The following is an 18290-nucleotide window of genomic DNA, read 5'->3' as shown; positions in this document are numbered from 1 at the left end:
ATTTGAACAAAAACTAATCTAAGATTATATGACAAAATAACTGTTTGTCATCTATATGGTTAGTTTTGCATTACTATACTGATGGCTAATTATTAAATTATAGATTAATTTTGTCAATATCATAAGTCATTTTTATTGTGTTGAAAATATTGTGTAATGCTTTTGCTTTTTTACTTTTTTTTTATTTCTATAAGGAAAGAGTAGTGCCATTGTTAAATGTTTTGATGATAAATTGGAAACCAGTGTTTTAGAATATAATGAAAATTGATTTATTATTGTCTAATCAGCCAAAATTTGCTATACATTAAAAGGTGATTAGTGCGTTTAAAATGTTTTTTCTGTTCTTGACTAAGTAATTAGTTTATTTGCTAAATCTTGCTAAAATTGCTAATTTATAAAATGTCTCAAAATGTTTGATTTAAACAGTTACCTCTGCTTATGCTTGCTGTTATATTTCATCGGTATCAATAAATTCATACTATCAGTATCAATAAAATTATACCATTAATAAATAAATACTACTTTGGTATGTTTTTTTGGACATTTTAAGTATTTTATAGTAGTTTTGGATTGAATTTTTTTTTTGCGGATTATTAATATTGTTACTTTTTTTTCTTTTTTGAATATTATATACACACATATACATATAATTAAAGATATGGACTTAATTAACACTTTTATAGAACAAGAAGTCATTCCATATAAAACATAAATAACTTTAGCCTAATATTTTCTTTATTTTTTTGTTGTATTTAGATCTGAATAAAATAGTTCATTATCAAATAAGTAATAAAAATAATGCTAGAAAATAATGCTATAATACAACTGTTAAAAAATAAATCATGATAAAACCATTAAAAAACAATTATTTCATAGTTGAATGAATTCCTAAACAAAAGACTGATACCTTTTAGAGTCAGTTTTATTACTAAATAATAAAGAAGTCATTGTATCGCTAAACATATTTAAATGTTTTCTTTTGACTGTACTACAATCTACTACAACAATGTACTAATACAATCTGTAACTTCTTTTGTTGAAACATTAGTATAATGGTATAAATTTAATATATATACTTTAGCATTAAAAATTGCCTTAAACTAATATTAAACTTAAACTAATATCTCATATCAGCCAAAGTTTGACTTAACCAGAATTCCATTAGTTGAACATTTGATAATTCAAACCGAATTATCTGTATATAAATACATTTGTCAACCTTTTTTGGTTACTTTATTCCATACAACTTTTTCGAAAAAAGATGAAAAAAAACAAAGTGTAATGAAAAAGAAGATTGGTACATACAATATACATACAATATACTATAGATATATTATAATATCTAAATTATATAAATAACATATAGTATATACTATAACAAACAAAAGGAAGAAAAAATAAAAATAAAACTTAAAATTTCTAAAAACACCAAAATACCAGGAGAAATTTGTTGCGCATATGTCATGATAGAGCTACTTATGTTATTAAAGCCCCATTGCAAACCCTTAGTCAATCTAGCGGCACTTTTTGCATATTCTACCTACTTAGTCAGTTGATGTATGAACTGAAGCAAGGTATTATATATTGACAAATATTTTTCCTACTTTTTGATATCAGTTTTTTTTGTTGATGATAAAAATATTTTTAGAACTTACAATTTAATTAGATCAAAACAAAGATTTAATTTAACAATTAGTTAAATCAATGCAAAGAAAAAAATAATTGCTAAGCCAAAAAAAGACTTTTTCTTTGGCTTAGCAATTATTAAGTTTTAATTGTTGTTTTTTTGTCAATTTTAATTAAATTTTTAGTAATTCATTTAATTTAAAAGCTCTGTAACAGTTACTGATATTTTACCATCAATTTTGTAAATGTTTTTTAGTGACAAAAGCAGTTGCACTTGGAAATGCTGAGTGCATTCATATATATATATATATATATATATATATATATATATATATATATATATATATATATATATATATATATATATATATATATATATATATATATATATATATATATATATATATATATATATATATATATATATATATATATATATATATATATATATATATATATACAGGGCTCGAAATCAGCGCTATACATTGGACATTATCCGGCACTTGTCCGGTAAAAAATGACATCTATCGGTCATTTTGTCTGACCCATATTTTATGTGCATTTATTTTCTAATCATTTTAGTTGTTCCAAAATTAATAATAAATTCATAAAATTCAATCAAATTGTATATAAACTTTATTTTTGAACTTTTTATTTTTTATTCAAAACAAAAGTTGAACACACAGCTATGTTAATAAAATTCGCCATTTTTTTGAGTTAATTCATTTTTTAAAAGACGCTAAGGCATCAATTTTTTTGAATTAAGTTGTCCGGTATTTATGTAAATGTAACTACGCATAATATTCTTTGATAATTTAAATAAAATGGGTTTATTGTAAACATAATTAATTTGTTACTTTATTTAATAAAGTAATCAGTAAACTTAATAATTTATGTATTTAATAATTTTGTATTTTTATTATACATTTTTATTATATATTTTATTATGTATTTAATAATTACATAATTTATGTATTTAATATATTTACATAATAGTTTATGTATTTAATAATTTACAAAGCATTTCGCATAGTATAGTAATTTTTGAAAAATGTAATATAGATATATTTCCCTTTTCTAATTTTATTTTTTAACTTAGATTTTTTCTTTTTCTTTAAGATTTTATTTTTAGATAATTTATCTTACAAATTTTCTTTTTATTTTCAGCGCATTTTGAAAGGCCTAGAGCTGTCAAAACAAATTGCGTGGTCAAGTTGTAAAAACAAAATATTTTATGCGTGGTCAGGAATCGCACTTCTTTAATTTTCATCAGACATGTCCGGCAAACTTGAGTATTTATCGGACAAATTGTCCGGTACAAAAAGTTTGTTATTTCGAGCCCTATATATATATATATATATATATATATATATATATATATATATATATATATATATATATATATATATATATATATATATATATATATATATATATATATATATATATATATATATATATTAGGGTGGGGCATAAAACACCAAAGTCAATAAAAAAAAAATACCATAATAGTTTTTCTGGTTCCTTTTGATATGTGTATTAAAAAAATGTAATTTTTTTTTTTTTATGGGTACCCCTATGGTTGGTCCCAGCAGTCCGAAAATTAGAAAATTTATTATTTTTGTTAATAATAAGGGGGGCAGGGTCACTTACAAATAATTTAAAGATATCTTAAGGGTTATTTTTGTAGCCTGATATATCTTTTTTTAGATTATGTTTTGTTTTATTGCAAAAAATGATGGAAATGGTCAGCCCTACCCATTTAAATACAAGATGTTTATATTCGGGAGGTTGGGGGGGGGAGGGTTAAGTTAAAAAAATCAGTAATTTTTAAAATTTTTGTCTTAGTGTAAATAAAAATAATGTCAACAGGCAATATTTTTGGAAAAATATCTCATCGTGAAACTTGTCTTGTTGGAAAAAGAATTGGAACAATAGCTAATACACAATAGCCAACTAAAAAAACTGCATTGCAGTATTACCATTACAGAGATCTTATACTAAGGGCTGATTTTCCAAACATTTCCTCAGTTAGTATAGCTTCATGCCCTCTTGGTGATTTCTTTACTGCACAATGTGCTGAAATAGGCAGTTGTCTCCAAAATTGTTGTTTATGAGGTGAAGAAAATATGGCAAAAAGCAGGAATTCCTTCTATTGATACTGACAAGCATATCAGGTTTTTATAAAATTAAAATAACTTTAATATTTAGTTTAATCCAATTTCAAATTTATGTTATATAAGTAACAATTATAAAGTCATACAATTTTATATATTTATAATAAATTACATTAATTTTAATGCATTCTTCTACATTTGTTTTAGAGACAAGATTGTTGACTTGGAAAAGAAGAGAAAAGATTTAAACAAACACAGGAACCGTTTAAGTACAAATTTAGTTTTAAAAAGAGAACAGTTTTCAAGAATGCTAGAGGAGGTATTTGATGTAAGTCAAAAGATATGTGAAGGTATTATTATGAAAGATAAAACTAAAGATATAAAAACTAGAACAGAAGATGCAGATTTTCTTAACAACCAGAAAGAAGCGCGTGTTCAGAAAATGTTAGGTAATGATAAAATTTCACAAAAGTTTGTAAAAGACAAAACAAAAAGAGAAGTGAAAATAAAAAATCAAAGAACAAAAGAGTCCGTAAGAAAACAGAAAGAGTTAGTTAATGAGAAATATGAAAACACAACAAAAATTTTGAATACTTTAGATGATAACCAAGATGAAGAGTATCTACAGCCATCTAGAAAAATTAGAAAATCTAATGTTGTTCCTCTTATTATTCCAAAAAATATAGGAAAAGCTTTAGCTCCAACAGCATCACGATATGGAATAAGTTCGACTGCACTGAGTGCAACTCTTGCTTCTCTTATAAATAATAGTTCTGGAACGACAGATGATTTTTCTATTTCTAAACGAAGTATTTTGAGGTAGAAAAAATTAAGTATAAGAAAAACTGCCTGTAATATTAATGACAACTTTATTACATTGGCAAAGGGTAAGAGTCTTACTGTGCATTTTGAGGGTAAGAGTCTTACTTTCATTTTAACATAATTTTGAAAAATTATGTTAAAATGAAAGAACTTGGTAAAGAAAAAGTTGAAAGAGTAGCTGTACTAATCAGTTCACCAGATCTCTCAGAATCCCAACTTTTGGGTATTTTAATTGTGAAAGATGGCACTGCTGAGTCTCCTGGGAAAGTAATCAAAAAAACTTTACAAGACTGAGAGCTATTTGACTATGTTGATTGTCTGTCCTTTGACACCACAGTTACAAATACTGGTTGGTTAAAAGGAGTCTGTACTCTAATTGAGCAGTGGAGAGTAAAAGCTTTAATTTGGATGGCTTGTCGTCATCACGTTTATGAATTACATATAAAGGTAAATATTGAAAAAATCATACAATATTTTTATATTTATTTATATATTTAACTATGAATATTTCTTGATGAATTAAATGCTTTATTAATAAAATTTATTTAAATGATTTGAAATAAATATATATTAGGACTTTTCAAATGTTCTTACTGGTGGTAAAACAAGTGGACCAAAGACTTAGTTATTTGATAGGCTGAGGGGTAATTGGAAATCGATTCTTGAAAAGAAGATAAATAAATAAACCTAAATAATAAGATAATAGTAATAATAAGATAAATAAATAAACCTAAAGAGATTTGACTCAGAAAAAAAAATTGTATCTTTTGTGGAAAAGCAGGTTGGTTTATTTGTCTTATTTAGATTAATGTGTTTAATTATAAGTTCTAATAATAAAGTTTTTTTTAATTTAGGCTTCTGAATCATTAACATTCCTTCAAATTTGCCTAGATAATGATATATTTCTAAGACATGACTACCAGTATTTTAAACAATTAGCAGTTCATGCCAGGTTAATGTCAGAGGGAGTTTATTATTTAAGATATGATCTTCTTCAGCCACAATTCATTAACTTATGTCCTAACATAATATCATTGCAAGAGGGAAAGTTTATTAATGAAATTGCTTCATTTACAGCACTATTTTATGCTCCATGGTTTATTAAAGCTCCTATCCCTGCCATAGCACCTTCTTTAAATCTAAAAGCTATTAATGAAATGATACAATATTCTGAATTCAGTTTTAAACCAGCAGAAGCAGTACTGAAATCACTTAAAAAGCACAATTGGTATTTAAATGAAAGATTTGTGGTTATGTGTCTTGCTGATAAATGTTTATCTGTAGATCAGCTACAAAAATTAGCTCTTAAATTAGCTCAAACACCAAAGCCCACCAGTTATAAGATGGGGAAACTAAATTCCAAAATTTTTACTGACAATGAAAAAAAAAAAAAAAAAATATTGAAGATTTTATTGGTCCTGAAAGCTGGTTTTTATTTGATTTATTAAAAATGACATTACATGAGACAGAATGGCTTAAAATCAGTTCATCAAACTGGGAAAAATTTTTGGGTTATATTAGATTTAAAAATTATGTCACTGGTCTTCTTGTTGTAAATGATAGTGCAGAACGTGCTATTAAACTTGGTCTAGACTTCATTTAAACTTTCAGAAAAGATAGCCAAGCTAATTTATTAGTTGTTGCAGATCATCGTCTAAAATTTCAGACAACAGAAAAAAAATCTTGGTTGAAAACTTGAAAATAATCTTTCTTTAAAAAATAAATGCAAATGTAAAAATATTTTTTATTTAAAATACGTAGGAAAAAATATATACGCCCCCCCCCACCTCCCAAATATAAACATCATGTATTTAAATGGGTAGGGCTGATCATTTCCATCATCTTTTGCAATAAAACAAAACATAATCTAAAAATAGATATATCAGGCTACAAAAATAACCCTTGAGATATCTTTAAAATATTTGTAAGTGACCATGCCCCCCTTATTATTTACAAAAATAATAAATTTTCTAATTTTCGGACTGCTGGGACCGACCATAGGGGTACCCATAAAAAAAAAAAAATTACATTTTTTTAATACACATATCAAAAGGAACCAGAAAAATTATTATGGTATTTTTTTTATTGACTTTGGTGTTTTATGCCCCACCCTAATATATATATATATATACATATATATATATATATATATATATATATATATATATATATATATATATATATATATATATATATATATATATATATATATATATATATATATATATAAATGCTTTTCATATATTATAACATATTTCACATATTAAAATATAAAAATAGTAGAACTATAGTAGAAAGTAATAGTAATAGCAGAATCGCAATTTTTTTAATTAAGCTTTTTTAGAGATGTGGATTCCTCCTTTACCACTGATGTATTCATTTATTTCACTTTTTGGTGCATTGGTTTTATTGAGTAAGTTTCTATTTTTAAATGCTATCTTTAAATATATTAAATAATTATGAGGATGGTGGTAGTAATGTTGATTTTGCTGCTGATAGTAATGATGATGATGATGATAATGATGATGATGATGATGATGATGATGATGATGATGATGATGATGATGATGATGATGATGATGATGATGATGATGATGATGATGATGATGATGATGATGATGATGATGATGATGATGATGATGACAACTACTTTAATAAGAAGGAGAAGGGGAAAGATAATGATAATGATTTATAATCTGTTTTTAGTATGTACACCATTGGGCTTCACAAAACTATTCACTGTACTAGGTACATATATCATAGTGCCAAAGGTATTGTGCATATATTCTAGCTAATATAAACTTTAAAATAATGTATATATATATATATATATATATATATATATATATATATATATATATATATATATGTATATATATATATATGTATATATATATATACATATATATATATATATATATATATATATATATATATATATATATATATATATATGTATATATATATATGTATATATATATATATATATATATATATATATATATATATATACATGTATATATATATACATATATATATATATAAATATAAATATATATATATATATATATATATATATATATATATATATATATATATATATATATATTTATGAAGAGCTTATTTTCAAAATGCGTTAAGAGACATTTTCGAAAAAGTTGTGTTAACTGCCCATTATTATAAAAAAGCAAATGCTTTTAAGTCATGTTAGCAACTATTTTCAAAGAATTCAATATTATTATTTATTTTTAGTTAAAAAATGATTTTATTTTCAAAACGCTGTTTTTTTTTTTACCAATTGAAGCGTGTAGAAAGATAATTTTGTGCAAACGCAATAAACAACTCAAAGTAAAACTTGAAAATGGCAGACTATGATTGTTTGGATGAAAGTGTTGTTTTAGTGTTAAAGTCCTAAAAAAAGAAAAAAACAACGCTCAGCAAAAGAAATGAGAAAGTTATTTCGACATTCAAGTGGAGGAAAAATTCTTTCTATATCGTGTAATCACATTGCAGGCTTTTGCAAGGTTTATTTGATTTTATTGAGCTTATTGTTATAAGATTATGTTATAATAATCTTTAAATTTATGACAAATTTATTTCAGGCTTGGGATATTACACCCCAAATATTTAAATGTCATTCAGAAATCTATTGTAATATCAACAAAGTGTCACAGGATGCATCTATGCTATCAATGCTTAATATAGTCAGTATTAAAATAACCGAAGTGAAAAATAATTAACAAAAAAATTTAGAACTATAAGTATTGAGTACTTTTTATGCATCGAAGGATACAAACTACAAGTTTGCCAAGCTTCATTTTGTTCTGTATTGTGTAAGTTTACAATTACTTTTAATTCAAAATAATTTGTATTAATCATGCATGCATATTTGTTGAAAAAATGTTTTATTGACAAAAGTCAATATTTTATTTATTTATATTATCTAGCCATAAATCCTGATAGAGTTATAAGAATTGCAAGACAGTGATATGAGCATTGAGCAACCAGACCTGAAAATAGAGGAGGAGACAGGAAAATGCATGTTCCAACTTTTTTTTGTGGATAAAAGTAGTACAAATATTGCTCAAAATGTGGGCTACCATTATTATTATGGGATATTTTTAAACCATTACAATTTAGCATTTGGATACCCAGCAACAGATATATGTTCTACATGTCTATCGTTCAAGTTGGCTATAAAAAACCAAAGTATTACTGATGACCGAAAGAAAAGAAAAACTGCAATTTTCATTCTTCACCGAAAGAAAGCAAGAAAATTTTACAATTTGTCTAATGTTATCCACCCAAATGAGACAACTATCTGCTTTGATATGATGGAGAATCTTGTACTACCAAAATTATCAATAGGAGAAGCCTAGTATTCTCGGCAGCTTTATTTATATGCTCTAGGTATTGTTATTCATACGGGTAATAAATCTCAGTCTGTTAACAATATATTTTTATTTTACGTGGCTGGAGTGTGAGAATTAAAAAGATTCAAATATGACCTGTTCAACTGTACAAATATATTAAAAAATGATCTGATGGATAAGTGTTTGGATGTTTCATCACTTTGGCTTTTTTCTGATTCATGCTATGGGCAGAGCAAAAACAAATATGGCATGTATGCTTCTTGCTCTAAGAAAGCAATGTTTCAAGAAACTGCATATTACACATACGTTTTCAGAACATGAGCACTCATATCTGCCAGCAGATTGTGTGTTTGGTCGAGTTGATTTAAAAAAAATTAAAACTCCGGAGCCTAATGAATACATAAACATACTTAGCCGACATGGAAAAGTCATGGTTTATGGGCAAGACTGGTCAGCACTTGACTTCAAATCAGAAGTGAAAAAGTTTGTCAAAAACACAAAATTAGTGAAGCAAAAAAACTCCATATTTATTCTGACAAACTAGAAGTGCTTGCATGCAGTTATTATTTTGAGCCCAAGTTACACAGTCTCGTTAAAAAAGAGAAGAAATAGAACAATTTCCGACCAAAATATTTGGAATTGAAGAACTGTGTTAAGCTTGCTAAAAAAGTCAATGTTTTTCATCTCCTTTGTTTTGTAAGACAGTTCATAACATTCATTTATATTTTTTAGCTGTGAATTCTTTTAGTGTGCATTATTTGTTGTATAAATATTTAACTAGACAAACTTTTTTTTCCAGCATAAACTATTGTTTTTTCTGTTTTAATTAATTTTCTTTTATTAAATCAAAAAAGCTAGTTTATGACAAGAGTCATAAATACGCTTTTATAGTTACCTATTTGAGTTGTTTTAAATTAAAATAATTATTTAAATTAAATAATATCAAATAACAATATTATGAAATCAATATGATAAATATAAGAAAATCCATGTTTTGCAAGTAGACCTTGGAATACATAACACAATATTTATTAAAGAAGTAATTTAAAATGGATATAAAGTGTTTTGTTAATAAGAAATATTTGGGTATACAGCGTTTTGAAATAAAACAAAAGTAACGACTGAAAATAAATATTGATTTTATCAAGCTTGATTTCAGTAGTCATCGTAGTCTTATTAATAAAACACATATTTAACTAAATTAATAATTAATAATTTCAAAATATATAATTTCACTATGTAGGAAAAAAGATCAATTTTCTCAAAACCCAAAATTTGGATTTATCGCGTTTTGAAAATGATCTCTTCATAAATATATGCATATTTTTAAGTCAAATTTATGTTATGTTACTAATGACGCAATATTTATATAGCGATTTTTGTGTTAGGGTATATATATATATATATATATATATATATATATATATATATATATATATATATATATATATATATATTATGTTAGTGTATTTTACAAATAGAGTGCTCAATGCTCTTAAAGAACAGAGTAATAATAAATTAGTAAAAAACACTTATCTAATTTTTTCACCATTGCTGGATCATCAGGAAGAGAACTCTTCCTGATAATCCATTGCTGGATTATCAGGAAGAGTTCTCTTCCTGATGATCCAGCAATGGTGAAACTTAAAGTTGAAGAAAAAAGTTAGATAAGTGTTTTTTAATAATTTATATATATATATATATATATATATATATATATATATATATATATATATATATATATATATATATATATATATATATATATATATATATATATATATATATACTTATATATATCAGGGGTGGCCACAATAAGGTCCGCGGGCCTACTCCGGCCAACCTTTTATCCGGCCCGTCAGTTAATTGTAAAGATAATAAAAAAAACTATAAACATATATAATATTAATAAATTATATAATATTTAAATTTATAAATTAATAAATTTTAAAATATTTTTTGTAAAAAAACAATCGCTTAAAATAATTAAAAATATATTAAAAAAATTCTGCCGGCAATTAATTGCAGGATTAATTTCGGGCACTGTCGGCAATTACCATTTGCGTTTTTTAATTGTAAATGGCATCTTCAAAATCAAAACAACGAAAAATCGACAAGGAATTCGTTTATTTAATGATGAATGGCAAACTAAATACTTTTTTGTTGAATGTAATTCAGTGCTAGTATGTTTAATATGTAATGAATCGGTTTCAGTGTGCAAAGAATGTAATTTAAGGAGGCACTTTGATACAAAACATTCAAAAACTTATAATCAGTTTGTCAACATGGTGCGGAAAGAAAAATCAATTAAATTGAAAAATAAGTTATTTGGACAACAAGATTTGTTAAAAAGGGGCAACACTGAAACAGAAAATGCTGCTATTGCAAGTTATGAAGTGAGTCTTCTTTTAGCTAAAAGTTATAAACCATTCAGTGATGGGGAAATTATTAAGGAATCTCTTGAAATTGTGTTCAAAAACATTTGTCCTGAAAAATTGAAAATTTTAAATAATATCTCCCTCTCAAGACAAACAATTACACGAAGAACATGTGATATTGCTGATGATCTGAGTTTGTCATTGACTGAAAAAATAAAAGCATTTCAGTATTATTCAACAGCTATTGATGAATCAACTGATATATCACAAACTGCTCAATTAGCTATTTTTATTTGTGGTATTGATAATGATTTTCTTGGTACTGAAGAGCTACTTGACAATGCAGAATCTTATGCAAGGCAGAACAACAGGAGAAGACATTTATCTTTCCATGAAGAAAGTTATAAAAAAGTTGAATTTGACTTACAACAGATTAATTTCAATTACATCAGATGGTGGCAGCTCAATGATTGGAAAAAAAATGGGTGTTGTTTCCAGACTGGAAAATGAAATAGCAGAAAACAACTTGTCATTAATTAAGCTGCATTGTATTATTCATCAGCAAAATTTAACAGCAAAGACTATGGATGTGGAAAATGTAATGTCTGTAGTAGTTAAAGCAATAAACAGCATTAAGTCCAGTGCATGACGAAGTAGGCAATTTGAGGCTTTTCTTGCTGAAAATGACTCTGAATATGGTGGTCTGCTTTATTATACTAAGGTGAGATGGCTTTCTAGAGGTAATATGCTGAAAAGAACTTATGATTTGAGACAAAATATGTTGGATTTTTTCAAAATTATCAACAAAGATTATCCACCAGAGCTAGAAGAAAAAGAGTTTATTGAAAAATTTGCATTTCTAGTAGACTTGACCCAACATTACAATATATTTAACAAAGAACTCCAAGGAAAAGATCAATTAAAAAATGTACAACATTCTAGCTTTTCAGTTGAAATTAACTTTGTGGGAGCAGCAGTTAAGAACGGGAAATTTCACTCATTTTCCAACTTTGGGTGAGCTGAATCCTGGAAACACAGCAAAATTTGTTACCTGTATTGCTGAATTGAAAACAAGATTTTCAAAAAGGTTTGCAGATGTTAAGAATCATGCAGACAAAATCCGATTGTTCACAGTGCCATTCTCTGCTGATATTGAAACTGTACCAGATAAATCCCAAATGGAATTAATTGATCTTCAATGCAGCGATGCTTTGAGAGAAGCATATAATAAACAAAATTTATTATTATTTTACAAAAATCTTGACCAAAATAAGTACACCAACTTAGTCAACAATGCAAAAATGATGGGTGTCTTGTTTGGAAGCACATATTTGTGTGAAAGTGTTTTTTCTCGTATGAAATTTGCAAAATCCAAAACAAGATCTGTACTGACAGATACTAACTTGCAGAATACATTAGGAATCGCAACCAGTCAGTTGCCTATTGACATTAAAAATATTGTGAAAAAAAGGCAGGTTCGTGATTACCTATAAACTATAATTTGTATTATACCTAATAGCCTTGTGACCAGCATATGTTGTTAGCTAGTAAATATGTGTGTTTGAGTGTTATTCATTTGCAAATCAATATTTTTAAATAAAATTTTTTTAAAAAACTATATTATTAAAAATCTCCGGCCCCATTTAACAGTTGAAAAGCTAAATTTGGCCCTTATCAAAAAAGTTGTGGCCACGCCTGATATATATGTATATATATATATATATATATATATATATATATATATATATATATATATATATATATATATATATATTCAAAGTCAAATTTATGTTTGCATGTTATGTCACTAATGATGCAATATTTATATAATGATAAATTTTTGTGTTAAAGTATATATATATATATATATATATATATATATATATATATATATATATATATATATATATATATATATATATATATATATATATATATATATATATATATATGTATATATATATATATGTATATATATATATATATATATATATATATATATATATATATATATATATATATATATATATATATATATATATATATATATATATATATATATATATATATATATATATATATATAAAGAGAGAGAGAGAGTCATTGACAATATTTAGTTAACAAATTAAGTAACATTGTTGATAAAATCGAAACTTGAACAATAAAATCAAAATTATTTATGTATTTATGTCAGAATCTACATAACTTCAATAATTTAATGTTTTTTTTTAGTTTGATTCCACAAAAAAAATATATATATATTTATTTAACTCTTTTAAATTCATTGCAAAAGTAACTTTAAGTAAGTAACTTTATCAAATGAAATTAAAGCTATCTTTAACAGTTGTTATCAAATGTTGTTATCTTTAACGCTATCTTTAACAGTTGTTATCAAATGAAATTAAAGCTATCTTTAACAGTTTAACAGTTATCTTTAACTTTAAAGTTAAAGCTATCTTTAACAAATGTGACAAAAGCAAGAAACATGAAAGTTTTTAATCTAAAGTATAATATTTTTTCAATAACTATTATTGAAAATGCAAGAATATCATGTCTGATTTTCATTTTAGTATTTTATTGCATCACATCTTGCTTTTATGACTCCTACTAAACATCTTGGCATACTTTTTACAAGGTTTGACGTGACATCAGCACCAATTGAATTCCAAGTTTCACTAAAAATCTCATGGAAAATTTTTTCTATTTGTTTGTTTTAAAGGAGTTATTTTAGATTTTAAAATTGCCCATAAATTTTCAATGGGTTAAGATCTGGGCTTTGAGGTGAGCATTTGAGGATGATAACTTTACTTTGTTTGAGGAATTGGTGGTTGGGGAGGGGGGAGGCTACTGGTGTGTTTAAGGTTATTGTCTTGTTGGAAAAAAAAGTTACAATCTAAATTCTATTACTTAGTGGATTCACATAAATTTTTAGAAAGCAAATCAACATACAATTGTCCTGTCATTATATCTTCAACATCATCAGCTTTCCTACACCATTTGAAGCAAAGTACCCCAAACCATAAGTGAGTCACCTCCATGCTTGCTTTAAAAAACTTGACAGTTTTTTAAAATCTTTATCTAAGAGTTCATCACAAGGTATGCAACTAACTCCAACTATCGTTTTTTTAAGACAAATATTTGAAATTTACTCTCATCAAACCATAATACTGAGTTCCAAAATGCCTTTCCATTGTTAATATAAAGTTTTGCAAATGCTAAACATTTTTATGTTTATACTGCTAATGAGAAGTTTACTTTTCTGAAAACGGTTTATTAAACCACTTGAATTAAGTCCTCTGTACAGTTTGACTGGAAACATTTAATTAAAGATTTTCAACAATCTGTCTGAGGTTGTTGTTGAATTTTTTCTTTGCTATCCATGCAATTAGCATATCAGTTTTTGTTAAAGTCGCAGGGGTGTGACCAAAATTTTTATGATTTTAACTGAACCAGTTGTTTCATATTTTATACACATCTTTCTAACACCGCTTATTGATATTTGATATTTTAAGCACATTGTTTGTAGGCTAGGCCCTTTTTTCAATCTCAAATGACCCAAGATCTGATGTCCAGTTAATAATTTTCATGATAGATCATTTTTATTATTAGTTTTATTTTTTTAAATATATATAAATTCAAAAAAAAAAATGCTTTAATATTTAAAATGCTTTGTCTAAATTGCTTATTTTTAGTAACTTTAATGTGTTTTTATTAAATAATCTTTTTTAATAAATAGGTATTTACAAAATGTTATACTTCATAATAAAAACTGAGAAGTTTCTTACTTTTTTCACATTTATTTTGGGCAGAAGATTTTTTTTAATAAAGTTAGTTTTGCAATGAGTTAAAAAGAGTTAATTGATATTGTTACTGACCATGTCACTTAATATTGTATGTGTGTATATATATATATATATATATATATATATATATATATATATATATATATATATATATATATATATATATATATATATATATATATATATATATATAATATATTTATATATATATATTTAATAAACCGTTTTCAGAAAAGTAAACTCCTCATTAGCAGTATAAACATAAAAATATATATATATATATATATATATATATATATATATATATATATATATATATATATACACACATATATATATATATATATATATATATATATATATATATATATATATATTATTTTTTATTTTATAAATCTTTATTTAAAATTGAATAGCATTACAAGTAATGAATTGTACAATTTTATCTGTCCTTTAATATTAATAGTTTGGTAAGAATACAGGGGAGGAACATATTATTTATGCATTGAAAAGGCAGTAGAGCTTCCAATATTGCTTGAGAGGTAGAGGTTACTGACGCCATCATGAAGGATACGGAGGTATTTTTGAATAAAAGTTTTTTGGTAAGTAGTAGTTTTTGCGGTGTTAAGAGCATCTATCTGGGAATCTATTAGGGTTTCTGCTGTTGGTTTGAGTTAATTTAGTGGTTATAGGATGGCATGGGTTTGCAAGGATCTTTTTGAGTATATTAATACAGATTCTGTCAAGTAACTCTTCAATATCAAAAATAGTATTGTTGCTGCTTGAATTGGTTGCATCAGTTCCAATATTTTGCAGGGCATTTTTATGAAAATGTTGGATCTCCCTTTTTGCAGCAACACTGCACGAAGTGAGAATAGGAGCACTATATATCAAGTGGCTAATAGTGTAAGATCGGTAGACCTGTAAAAGGTTTGGCTGAGTGTGTCCAATTTGCTTAAGACGTTTGAGTAGATATGGTACTGATTTTATATTGTTGTGAACTTTTGTCCATTGTTCATCCCAATCAATATTCTTATTGAGCATGATTCCAAGGTATTTGTGGCTGCTGACTATTTCAAGTTCAGTATTATTAAGTACAATGGATGGTAAAGCTTGAATTTCGGAGCATCTTGGAATAATTCTTATGATTTTACATTAAGTTTCATTCCGTTTACCTTAGACCAAAGAGCGACACCATCAACAATGGATTGAGGTAGGTTGGTAGGAACTTTATCATTAATTATATAGGTCAGTATGTCATCAGCATATTTTTCGAGGATGGTTTCAGATGTAAGATAGACGTTAATGTCGGAAATAAATAGAATGAACAGGATTGGACCTAGAACACTACCCTGAAGTACACCTGCTTCGATACATTTCCAGTCAGTAGTGTGATCATTTGTTTTAATTCTTTGTTGACAGTTAGATAAGTAAGCTGCAATCCAAGAGGTGAGCCAGCTAGGTAGAATGTTCACTAACTTTAACTTGTCATGACTGACAAGATCAAAAGCTTTTTCGAAATCAAAGAAGATTGCATAAATTGATTTATTGTTATCTTTCGCATGACTTCAGTCTTCTATAGAATAATAGCGTCCATTGTACTTCGATGAAGTACGAATGAGCGCTCTTATTCTATAGAAGGAAGCTGGACTGTTTGGTTGAGACCCATAAGTGCTTGGTGTGATGGACAATGAATATGGTAATATTACATTCAAAAACTTTACATAATGCGAATGTAATGGCAATTGGTCGTTAGTCATTAGACAAGTGTGGGTTAGAAATTTTTGGAATTGGTGTTATGTTTGCTGATTTCCATTGGTCAGGTAGGTAACTGTTTTCTATGAGGTGGTTGAATAGGATGCAGAGTCATGAGGCGATTTCAAAGCGAGCAGATTTGAGTAAAAACGGCGAGAGATCATCTGGTCCTGAGGAACCTGGTTTAAGTTTGCTGAGTTGGTTGGCAATGTTATTAAGGGTAAAAATGGGGGTAGTAGGCAGGTTTGCCTCTCGGTTAATGAAGCATGAGAGGCTTAGTTGTTTCTTGCCAGTCCAAACACTTTGAAAATGATCATTTAATTGGTTTGCTAGTGTCTCAGAGATAGGGGTGGTGATTTGACCTTTATCAGCGAGACTGATTTCACGCCAAAAATCTGTTTTTCCAGTAGTGAAACGCCTGTTATAGATTCTCTTTCTTTTGGTAATTAGTTTACTAATTCGATTTGCAAGTGCTTTCCACTCTTTGTAGTACCCGGAGAAAAAGAGTTGTTGGCGCTCTTTTATAAGGCCTTGAATAAGTGGTGTTATCCAAGGCCTAGGATTAACGAGCGTTGTTGATTTTAGAGGTTGGCAGATGTTTTGGGTAGAGAGTATAGAATGATAAAAGTTGTTGCAAGCAACTTGTATTTCATACGGTGAATCAACTAAGATTTCAATATTGGTAGATCGTATCAGTGCAACAGTGTCAGCAATTCTACCTGACCGGTAAGCAACCTTGTATGGAACCGGGCAAGTAGATTTATAGAGATTTAGTGGAGGTTGACTAACTACAACAAGGTGATCTGAATTACCAAAACTAGGAAGGGTATTCGACACATAGCATTTAGGGGCGTTACTCAAGATGATGTCAAGAATAGATGTTTTTCTGGTGGGGTGTGTATAGAGATGAATGAGTTGGTGAGAACGACAAATAAAGTCAGTAGGGCAGTCATTTAGACCCCCTGCAAGAAATATTAGTGGTTTGTTGCCGATTGTGCAACGAGTTATGGCTGGTTCAATGAGTTGTGTAAGTTGATAATATGCATTGTGCTGCTCACTTTTAGACCAAACTGGGATATAGGCACATATAACTAGGCAGGAAAAGTATCCTCGGGGGAGTAATTTTGGGTACACACGAGTGATTGTTAGTTCGATTTCTTGTTTAGGCACCAAGTTAAACGAGTAGTCTGTAGTTAATTTTTTTTTTTTCTATTTTATCTGAGTATTTTTTGTTTATGCATATAACAGTACCACCACCCATCCAATCTTGATGTTCAGTGCTTTTGCAAGTGTAATTATTATTGATTTGAGAAAGAATAATTTGCTTACCGCTGGGGTTAAGCCAGGTTTCAGTTAAACAGGCAATGTCAATGTTGGTATCTATGAGAAATTGATTAAAAATCTCAATTTTGTTAC

At 26.9% G+C, this 18290-nt stretch overlaps 1 protein-coding gene across 2 annotated transcripts in view; it reads left to right on the top strand.

The window, feature by feature from the left end:
* Nucleotides 1–18290, top strand: part of LOC105848813 (limb region 1 protein homolog) — a 66054-nt gene that overhangs the window by 18908 nt on the left and 28856 nt on the right. For both annotated transcript variants that reach the window (XM_065810827.1, XM_065810826.1), the window contains exons 7-8: nucleotides 6910–6978; nucleotides 7272–7336. In XM_065810827.1, the coding sequence (XP_065666899.1) occupies nucleotides 6910–6978; nucleotides 7272–7336 (134 nt within the window). The remainder of the gene's footprint in view (nucleotides 1–6909; nucleotides 6979–7271; nucleotides 7337–18290) is intronic.

Source organism: Hydra vulgaris, chromosome 11 (genome assembly GCF_038396675.1).
Source record: "Hydra vulgaris chromosome 11, alternate assembly HydraT2T_AEP".
Classification (NCBI taxonomy): Eukaryota; Metazoa; Cnidaria; class Hydrozoa; order Anthoathecata; family Hydridae; genus Hydra; species Hydra vulgaris.
The sequence above is the reverse complement of the archived record's forward strand: the minus strand, read 5'-3'. Positions and strand labels throughout refer to the sequence as shown.